The sequence below is a fragment of the Alnus glutinosa genome, chromosome 9, assembly GCF_958979055.1.
Source record: "Alnus glutinosa chromosome 9, dhAlnGlut1.1, whole genome shotgun sequence".
NCBI classification, from domain to species: domain Eukaryota; kingdom Viridiplantae; phylum Streptophyta; class Magnoliopsida; order Fagales; family Betulaceae; genus Alnus; species Alnus glutinosa.
Window position 1 is genome coordinate 682827 of NC_084894.1, and position 10944 is coordinate 693770.

Genomic DNA, 10944 nt, shown 5'->3' on the forward strand with positions numbered 1-10944 from the left:
AAAAAATTGAAAACAAAGATGGAACCCTAAGGGGAAGAAATTATTTACCTTGTAATTTACACAAGAATAAAACCTTCTACCAAAATTTTCCATGGTGAAGGATGTCCACGAACATGCTTTCAATCCACATTTACACAGTGGACCAGTAGAGGTTGCCGAGCTCGATTCACTGTAGGACATAGGTTATGATCGCTTTCACGTGAAGAAGGGAAGAAATTAACTCATGCAAAAAAACCTACCTTTTCACGCGTTGATGGAGGTAGGCCGAAGCTGAGAGTGTATGTATGAGCTGAGAGTGTATCGATGTCTATGAGATAAGTGCTTTGTGAAGGAGGTTTCTGACTTGATGTATCCGTTGAAGTCAGGGGCAAAGAAGACAAAACCCATTAAAAAAGTCACGTGGAAGTCACGTGAATCGACTTCCGTTGCGTTTTAACGCCGAGAACAGACGGAATGCCCTTCTGGGATTCATTTTGATAGTTAAAACCCCGAGTTCGAGAGGAATGATAATTCAGTACCCTTCTGTAAAAACGCGGTATAGTTCGATACCCTTTTGTGAAGTTATCCCTATATAATTTGTAGCTTTGTGGGGCTCATAATAAAAAGGGATATGATCTTTACACAATATCAATTACATAATTTTTACATGGGATAAATATATTTTAGCCCCCCAAACTACCACCCTTTCTCCGGATGGCCCCCCAAACTACCAATACTTAGATTCTGGCCCCTCAAACTACCACTTTCTGATTTTCTGGCCCCATCCGTCCATTTATGCCGTCAATTTTAAACAAAAATCCGAAAATACCCTCATACACTTTGAAATTCTCACGATTAAGGGAGGGGTATTTTCGAGTTTTTGACCAATTTCTGTTAGAATTGACAGTATAAATAGACGGATGGGGCTAAAAAATTCGAAAGTAGTAGTTTGGGGGGCCAGAATCTAAGCATTGGTAGTTTGGGGGGCCATCCGAAAAAAGGGTGGTAATTTGGGGGGCTAAAATATATTTAACCCTTTTTACATAATATACTTATATGGGTGGGATCATGTGGTGGGTGTGGAGTAATGTTTATTGCACAGCTCTAACTATTTTTTTGTATGATCAATTATTGAATTTATTTTCTTATATATGAGGTCTAAATATTTAATAATTGATCTTAAAAAAAAATTATTAAAACTTTGTAAAAGTTGTGTAAGAAACATTACTTGTGAGTGTGAGTGTGTTGTGTAAAAGTTATGTAATTGGTGTTGTGTAAATATATTTTTTCTACGAAAAACCTATATGTGAGAAGGATAGGATGAAGAAATGAATGATTTTGCTTCTAGTCCCCGGTGGCCGGTACTTTTTAGTTTTATAATGCATGACTTAAAATGTTAAAACGGCCACTGGGGACCACCTCCCATCACATCTCCACCTACTCCTAGTATAACTTTTATAGGTAATGCTTGGGAGAAGCATTTTTTTCTGGAATTCATGGCACATGGAGAAGCACAATTTTCGGAATAGCCCTACCCAACTTTTATTATCTCAACTTTGTTTATTTATATAGGATCAACCCCACCCCAACTACTATTGCATAACCCCAAGCGACATTGTGAACAATAGTTAGGTGGGTTGTCCATGAATCAGGCCCGTTTATATATATATATATATATATAGACAGAGAATGGCTACACGTTCAGGGGAGGGAGATGGGGAAGAGCATTAGCGAAGTTGGAGTGGAGGACTTGGTGGAGGCAGGACTAACGACAGAGGAGGCCCATGAATTCCAAAGGGTGCTTAAAGAAGTAGTTTCTGGAGCCAAAGAGTCTGACCCAAGAGAGGTGTGGCGCCAGCTGGTGGCTCGGAGGGTGCTAAAGCCGTGGCACCCACATGGGTTGCACCAGCTGGTCTACCACTCTGTCTATGCTCATTGGGACGCGTCCACCAATGGCCCCCCTCCTTACTGGTTCCCTTCTCTGTATGATTCTTGCTCCTCTCCTTCTGTCTATATATCCTCCTCTTTCACTCTTCTTTTAATTGTTCAAAGAGTAAATGTTCTGATTTCTACCTCTATTAACTGATCCCCCTGTTCTCTCTGTTTTCCAGATATCAGTCTAAACATACAAACTTGGGTCGTTTGATGGAAAAATACGGTCCAAAACTACTGGGGACATCATACAAGGATCCTATTACAAGTTATAGCCTCTTTCAGAAGTTCTCTGTTCAGCATCCCGAGGTAAATGATCATTTTTTTGTCCCTACACTTCATGGTACATGCCACGTTTGATGCAAAATAGTAATTCAAACTAGAGGAATTGGGGTTTGATTGGAATTATGCATATGTCAATGATTTTCAGGCTTACTGGTCCATTGTTCTAAAAGAGCTTTCAGTTTCATTCCGCGGTGCCCCAAATTGCATTTTAGATACCACTGACAAATCGAAACATGGGGGAACATGGCTTCCCGGTTTAGTTTTGAATATTGCCGAATCTTGTTTGCTGCCTAGAAGTCATCCAAGGAAAGAGGATAGTAGTGTGGCGGTTGTGTGGAGGGATGAGGGCTGTGATGATTCTGATATTAATCGAATGACGTTGAAAGAATTTCGAGAACAAGTAATGTATGTTCTCACTTGATTCTATTTATCTTCAATTGACTGTATCATGCTAGTATAAGGTGCAGTAGAAATAGGTAGTGTTTCAGTGATTTCTAAATAGAAATTATGACATAGTTCTATATGCACTTCAGGGAATCTAATGCTTTTCAAGATCGAAATGAAATGATTGAGTTAATGATGTACACTTGTTTTTAATTCTTGAATTTTCAGCCTAAATATGTTCAAAAAGAGTGCAAGTCTGACATTACTTAATGCACATTTTATTGCAAGAAGATAGATACACATCATCACAATCTCAGTTAATTGTTAAGTCCTTCATGACATACACGAGAACTTTAACACAAGTTGTATGTCAGATGTAGCAATTAAGTAGGCATCATTTCCTCTAAGTGGCAGTACCGTAACCATTCAATATGTCTTCAAATAAGTGATGTTTTTGGGAACCTTTTTTTATTATTTTTGTTTAAAACCTTTTTCCACATTGATTAGAAACAAAGCCAATTTCCTACAAATGAAGGATATAGGACAATAATCAGGAGAAGGTCCCATCATGAGATAAAATATTAGAATCAAGTGCCTAAATGATCAAGAGCAACAAGGACAATAGAATGGGAATTGGAGAGGAGATATGGTGGGAAATTTATTCCCCGCTCCCTCCCCCAAAAAAAAAGATCAGTTCAAAACTTGAACTCTAATAAGAAAAAAATGAACAAAAAAAAAAAAAAACAATAGTTTGTCAGTAAATGCCAATGAACTCTAGCTCAAATGATATTCCATCTTTTTATAAGAATTGGGTGCTGGGGGAGAATTGTAGGTTCAAGACCCACCAAATGAATGGGTAACTTTACTAATTAATTAAAAAAAGAACAAAAAACAAAACAATAGTTTCTCAGTAATTGCAGTTAAATTGTTGTTGCAATCTCCTTATATCTTATAAATGGAATATTTCAAAATTTTCATTCTATCAGCCAGTACAACAGCACAAAATTTTGTGTTTTGGACTTGTAACATGTGCATAATAATAATAATTTTTTTGGAAGTATTGATAAGCAATTATGTAATTACTAACTCTCTCCATAGTTTTACTGGGACCTAATCAGCGTTAATGTGAGATAGAGGAGAGGAGTAGAGTTGTACTTAGGAGCATGCTTTTGGTTATTCTCGTTTTGGCAAACCAAGCAGTGTTCCTATTATCTTCTATTTCTCCTAATGTGATTCACAGGTTGGTGGCAAATGCACTGGATGCAATATTTTCAAAGGGTGATGCAATTGCAATTGACATGCCAATGACAGTCAATGCAGTTATCATATATATGGCAATTGTACTAGCAGGATGTGTTGTTGTATCAATAGCTGACAGCTTTGCTGCGAAGGAAATTGCAACACGTTTGCGTGTGTCAAAAGCAAAGGGTGTCTTCACTCAGGTGATCATTCACTTCCATAAATCATCTGTTGCATTAAAAATGTGGGATCTTCTTGGGAAACAAGCTAAGTTGGCCTCAGATGTTAGTTAAAATCACCATTGGCAAGGATGTTTGTGTGTTAAATTGTGTTTTTTTGTCTAGTAAACCCCATAAATGAATAAGATGCTCAAAGGTGCAAAATGGTGGCATGACCAATCTGTCTTTTGCATAGTTATTTACTTTTGAATAGATATGTGATCTACTAAAAGTGTCCACTTCGACAGTCAAAGTCATTGAGTTTGAAGACCCTTACTTTATAACATTCAAATGAAGATTGTTTTGTATGATTGAGCTATTTGATCATTAATGTGGCTCATCACACATGTTGATTGTACTACATATATCCAGCTGTTACCAGTTGTGTTCTTGCAAGTATCTTCAATCCGGCATTTGGAGTTCATTAATAAATGGTTTCCAGAAGCTTATCTCTAAGCGTCCAACCCTAGTTCTATCTCGGGCTTCTTCTTGAATATTTTTCAATGTACGCCCCTTGCGAGGGACCTGGTGGAAATCTTCCAAAAATTAATTTTCCAACATTTGTGATAATTAAATACCATCTTTAATGGTTCTCCACATTTCCTCTTGTTTCCTAATAATTATGGTAATTTTTAAATGTCAAGTTTCCTATTTTTATGCTGTTAACCTGTCTGTTTCTGCTCCTGTCTCAGTTTTTGTTTTCCTTCCCCCATCTGGTAACTATAAGTAAGGTAGTGAAATTTGACAGAAAGAAAAAAAAAAAAAAAAAGAAGAAGTGTTTTTGACATGTAGTTAGTTCTGGAGAGTAGAGCCTTCTAGTAGGTTACTACCATTTATAGAATGTCGGACGAGGCTTGGACAAAATGTGAAAGAAAGTTGTTGAGCTTTAATATACTAGTCATGGAAATTTCCCTGTGCTTTTCAAAATTATTAAGGCAACCTGTATTTTGAGTTCTCTCCATTGTGGGTTAGAACATGCTCAAAAATAAAGTTGACAATTTGGCTTCAGTTGTCATGTGCTGGCTTCTTACTAAAGTAATACTTTCAATTTCGAACTAGTGTTGATATGTTTCAGTTCACATATATATTGCTTTGTTTTGAACATTATTCTGTCTTCAATTTTTATTCAGGATTTCATATTAAGAGGAGGTCGAAAGTTTCCTTTGTACAGGTAAAACTGCCATTCTATAGTAATGATAGATGATGTGTCTTTCTTCTCTCCGGCAGGTGGTAGAATTAAAGGGACACCCTAGCTGTGCATTACAAAATGCTACTTTTTTTGCGCAAAAACATGTCAAACTCCAATTTCCATTGCTGCTTGTAGGCACTTCAGGAAATTTCTGTACGACAAAGCACTTACCTAGGATGGAAACTATTACTTAGCACGTTAATTACTTTTTCTTTTCTGAAAATTATTTATCATGTTGATTGGAGCTAGATATGCTTATAGTACACCTTTGGAATCAACATGTCTATTCTTCTTTCTCCTTGCAGTCGAGTTGTAGAAGCTGCTCCATTAAAAGCTATAGTTCTCCCTGTGATTGGGAATGAAGTAGGCATTCAGTTAAGAGAACAAGATCTATCATGGAAGGTTTTTCTTTCTAGTGCCGATCGCCATCCAAGGTATGTGTACTACATTTGTGTGAGATTGGTCGAAAAAAACACTTATTAATGAAAATAAAGTTCCATCTGTATATCATTATGTAAAGCATGTCCAACGAATTAATTACAGTAATGGCATTCTCTTCGTGGCAGATCAAATAATTATACTCCAATCTATCAACCAGTAGAATCTGTGACTAATATCCTCTTTTCATCTGGAACCACAGGTAGAAAAATTGCTCAAGCATATGTCTCTTTCTTAGCTTGACTGTAATATTACTTATATCATAATCATCTACATTTGTTGGATTTCATCAGGAGAGCCAAAAGCTATTCCTTGGACACAACTTTCACCAATTCGATGTGCTGCTGATTCATGGGCTCACATTGATGTTCAAGTTGGAGATGTCTACTGCTGCCCCACTAATTTGGGATGGGTGCTTGGACCAATTTTTCTCTACTCATGCTTTCTAAATGGTGCAACTCTTGCACTCTATCATGGATCACCTCTTGGCCGTACATTTGGAAAATTTGTTCAGGTGATTATACATTAATATACTTTCTGGCTTGTGACTTTAATTGAATTACTTGGAAAAAAGAATTACGAGGCAAACCATGGGAGCCAGCTGGTGCACCAACGATAATACTATCGTAGTTATGGATGCTGAGAATTTTTTTGAATTGTTGGTTAGTGGTGGAAATGAGATATATTTCCCACTGCTTTTTCTTGAAGAGAAAAACATTTTTTAGATGAGTTGTAATATGAAAATTCAGGACAAAAAAGAGAAATTTACATGATACTCCAGGAATAATAAACTTATGTATACCAGTATATAAAAGCCAGCCACTACTAGTAACATGTTTTGCATTAGAAGGTATTACCATCCTCCATCCAAATGCCACCTTAATTTTTCTATTAATTTTGTTCAGGATGCAGGGGTGACTGTTTTGGGTACAGTTCCTAGCTTAGTAAAAACTTGGAAGAGTACAGAGTGTATGAAAGGCCTAGATTGGACAAGGATAAAGTAATGTCTCTTTGCACTTTAGAGAAACTATATTTGCATATAACTCCGAGAAACAGAACTTAGAAATGGATATGTGCAGATCATTTGCATCCACCGGGGAAGCATCCAACGTGGACGATGACCTTTGGCTTTCTTCAAGGGCTTATTACAATCCCATAATCGAATGTTGTGGCGGCACAGAACTTGCATCATGTTACATCCTAGGAAGTCCACTACAGCCGCAAGTTTTTGGCGCTTTTAGCACTGCATCAATGACAACAGGCCTTGTCATCCTTGATGAACATGGGATACCTTATGTGAGAATATTTTCTGGATGGTTTGTAGTTGTGGTTCATTTTTTTTTTTTTTGCTACTGTCGCAATTACCAACCTGTCACTAGATCAGGTCACCTCGGTACCTGGTTGTACTCTGTTATTGTACTTGCTAATGATGGGTAATTTCTGATCAATTTCAACAATTCTGGTGATAATAAAGATGGACTTGGAGGAGCCAAGCCAAATGACTCAAAGAGTATATTTTGTGTGGATATATCTGACCTCTTTGACTTGTATGACAGCTTGATGATCAAGCTTGTGTTGGCGAAGTGGGTCTCTTCCCCATATACATGGGAGCGACTGATAGATTGCTTAATGCTGATCATGAGAAAGTTTACTTCAAGGGAATGCCAATGTACAAAGGAATGGTATACTTGTACCTGCCTATTGTAGAATACTTGCATGCTTACTTCTTTCTATGCCTAATTTTAATGTCATTTATGATGTATTAGATAAAGACAATAGAGCAAGATACCCATTTGAGAATATTAGTTGTTTCTTCCCCAGTAAGTGGCCTGATTAGTGTCATTACCGTATTAGGGACTAATCACCTAGAATATAAGATGCAGTTCCCTTTTATATGGATCTCTTGGTCTGCTAACTGGGTTTGAGTATCTTGAGACTGGATCCATATGTTGTGGGTCCTGAGGGACTTGAAATTAATCGTGACCCTGTTTCTTTAGATGGATGATTGTGAACCTTATTTTTTTTTTAGATACCTTGTGTTTTTTTTCTCACCCATAAGATAGGCAATTTCTGAACACGCATTGATGTTGCTATCCTCTAGTTCTTGTAATGCATTGAGGACCAAATCAGAATTAATTATAAAAGCATCAATTTTATTATTTCCCACAGTCATCTATCATTCTTAAAGTTTGTATCTCAGAATGTGTATTGTTTTGTTTATTATTGTTTTATGTCTTACCCATAACGTGATTGAAGGTTGCCCTGTATCCTAGTATAACTTGATATATGCATTGGCAGCACCTCAGGAGACATGGAGACATCATTAAAAGAACTGTTGGAGGCTATTTCATTGTACAGGGTAGGTCTGATGACACCATGAACCTTGGAGGCATTAAGGTACCACATTCACCAATGCTTTCATTTTTTGATTTAATCATTTGATAGTGACTCTGCTTTATGCTATGGACTAACTGGTGGAAGACAAAGAAGTTCTAAACACTTTTTATCAAACATAGGTTGCATTATGTTAACTGGAAATGAAAGCTTGACTTCTGAATCTTGCCTAATCAGCTCTTGATATGTAACACACTTAATCATACTTGAATTAATTTTGACTGACAGAATACCACTTTTCTCTAAATTGGTGTGCTTGGACTAATTTTTGAAATATTGACTACTTCAATATCTCTTGATACGCAGACAAGTTCCATTGAAATTGAGCGTGTGTGTGACCGAGCTGATGAAAGCATCTTGGAGACTGCTGCAATTAGTGTTACACCAGTAAATGGTGGTCCAGAACAGTTGGTTATATTTGTAGTATTGAAGAAAGGTTTTAATGCTGAACCAGACAAGCTGAAGAGAATACTCTCAAGGGCCATTCAAAGCAATCTCAACCCTTTGTTTAAGGTTTGACTCTCTGGCTATTCTACTCCTTTCCCTTAAAGTTAATGTTACCATCACCTGATCATTCTTCGAGTCAAATTCGTTCTTCAAATTTAAGAGGGTCATCTTCAATTCTTTTCCATCCAACTAATTTGACAGAAAATCAAAATGATGTCATCTTTCAAATGCCAATGAGACTATGAATGCAATTATAGGCTCGTACATATGTTGTGAAAACTTAAATAAGATTATTTCAAATGATATGTTATGTTAGAATTATATGCCCTCAAAAACTAATTTTATGAATTTATTATTTAATAATATATTTTTTTTCACATACATGATTACTGTTGGTGATTAAATGTGACATGTGATGTCTTGCATAAATTTTGTTTGGGTAACATTGTAGAAAAATCATGCTGGCGGTTAATGAACCAAAGGTAGGGGAGTAATAATTTTTCAGTTCCTTGTAAGCCCAAATTGTTCTAGGCTGTGGATATCAACTAAATATCATACCACTAAAGCCTACACTTGTGCTGCTATATGATAGAATGATTTACTCCATCATTGAGGTAGTGACCTTAAGAAAACAAGTTGGTGTAATGTAACAAGTACATACACTTAACTGTATCTGATAAAAAACACCTTATGGAGTAGTCACTCTCTTTTAAAAGGTTGTTCTATCACAATTTGCTTATTGTCCTTATACTTGAGAGGTTTATGTATTTTATTTATCATGCAAATAAACTTTGTCGATATCAACCAGTGATGCTCCATTAAAGGCTATATATGGACACATTGGGTTGCGTGTATAATGAGTAGAATATGTAAATGCTCAATAAGGAATCCACCAGTCTCTCAAAGAGATAGTATATTCAATTGATTTCATATGGGCCAGTGAGATTTTTCAAAACTATTTTGTATGTATAAAGTTATCTATATATATATATATATATTAGTGTTTTGAAGTCCAACAGAATTATGAAATCGAGATTCTAAAGGTTACATGAGCTAGGGACTTCACAATGATGTTAATCCATTACAAGTGGATCATGTGGAATGTAGTGTGGTGGAAGGAAAATATGTGAAAATTGTTAGTAAGGGGGCCTCACTTGTAATTCTCTAGTCTTCGGGGGTTAATTGTAATGTGTTGATGGACATTTTTGCAGTTTGTAGAACTCCATTCTCTTGTGGAAAATTAAGGGATATAATTGGAAAGAGTTTCAGAAGTCCATTCTCTTGTGGAAAATTAAGGAATATTATTGGAAAGAGTTTCCAAGTTAAGTCTATAGCTTTTTTAAAAGATGTTGACTGATCCTACTGTTGAAGATTTTTAATTTTATATCCATAAGGATCCTATGTCACAAGCTCTCTCTAAGATTTTTGCTAGTCTTATAATAAGACTAAACACAAACTAATTGGCCATCAGAGCTATTTTGTGGTATTGTAGCCGTCTGCAAAACCTAGCAAGAAAAACTAAGAAAGAGTGACATGAACACCTTGGGAGGCAACACACTTGGGTTGCTAAGAGAGGCACACATCTTGTTTATGTTGAAATCCATGATCTTGTGGTGATATGATTCAATTAAACAAATTATTGATGTTTTATAGTTCTGCAAATTGTTAGAGTTGTGTGTTATTTTATTTTTGCAAACTATCAAGTTATTGATCCAATGTCTCCAATTCTTGAATTGATTAACAGGTGAACAGTGTTAAGATTGTTCAGGAGTTCCCCAGAACAGCTTCTAATAAGTTGTTGAGAAGGGTTTTGAAGGACCAAATAAAAGATGAAATGTCAGTTCAGAGTAGAATTTAGCAGCGCATGATTGTTGGGTAGATCAAACTCACCCTTGAAACTCGTCTTACAAGGAGAGGGTGCTCAAAAGCTTATATACGCATGATTAAGATTATACTTGAACCGACGTCCACGTCAGGCCACTCTATAGTAGCTCTTTCTCCGTTGAGCCATACTCAACTTGGTGTCCGGCTTTGATATTAAATTATACAAACTTTTGGTATAACTTATTCTTAAAAATCGGCTTATAATGAGAAAGTGCCAAACAAAACTTATATATACATTGTTATTATTAAGATTGTACTTAACAATTAATCAACACACTTTTAATTTCAATCGTTCAAGGCTGCCTCGATCCAGTTCCTCAATGAATTTCCCTTCGTGATGACCATCTCAATATTAAAGAAAGCTATGGGACCATGGGTATGGAAGTTGAAATAGACGGACAAGTTGCATGATTATTTTGGCATATAACTTTCTAAAATATCCTTAAAATTATTAAATAAAAAATTAAATTATTTTGGCATATATATAACTTTCTAAAATATCTTTAAAATTATTAAATAAAAAATAAAACAAATGAATTAATTATGCCTGGCATT

General features: G+C 36.0%; 1 protein-coding gene across 1 annotated transcript; it reads left to right on the forward strand.

The window, feature by feature from the left end:
• Positions 1 to 1663: 1663 nt before the first annotated feature.
• Positions 1664 to 10710, forward strand: LOC133877393 (probable CoA ligase CCL12). The gene is made up of 14 exons (XM_062315673.1): positions 1664 to 1962; positions 2091 to 2220; positions 2342 to 2601; positions 3821 to 4022; positions 5168 to 5208; positions 5532 to 5660; positions 5793 to 5866; positions 5958 to 6178; positions 6570 to 6664; positions 6744 to 6960; positions 7221 to 7346; positions 7963 to 8061; positions 8365 to 8571; positions 10250 to 10710. The coding sequence occupies exons 1-14, from the start codon at positions 1694 to 1696 to the stop codon at positions 10361 to 10363; spliced, it is 2184 nt and encodes a 727-aa protein (XP_062171657.1). The 5' UTR covers positions 1664 to 1693; the 3' UTR covers positions 10364 to 10710.
• The last annotated feature ends 234 nt before the right edge of the window (positions 10711 to 10944 follow it).

Excerpts from the sequence above, each read along its gene's own strand:
- LOC133877393 (XM_062315673.1), top strand. The coding sequence starts at position 1,694 with ATGGGGAAGAGCATTAGCGAAGTTGGAGTGGAGGACTTGGTGGAGGCA. Across the intron at positions 2,602-3,820 it reads GAATTTCGAGAACAAGTAAT|GTTGGTGGCAAATGCACTGG; the intron begins GTATGTTCTCAC and ends TGTGATTCACAG. Across the intron at positions 8,572-10,249 it reads ATCTCAACCCTTTGTTTAAG|GTGAACAGTGTTAAGATTGT; the intron begins GTTTGACTCTCT and ends ATTGATTAACAG.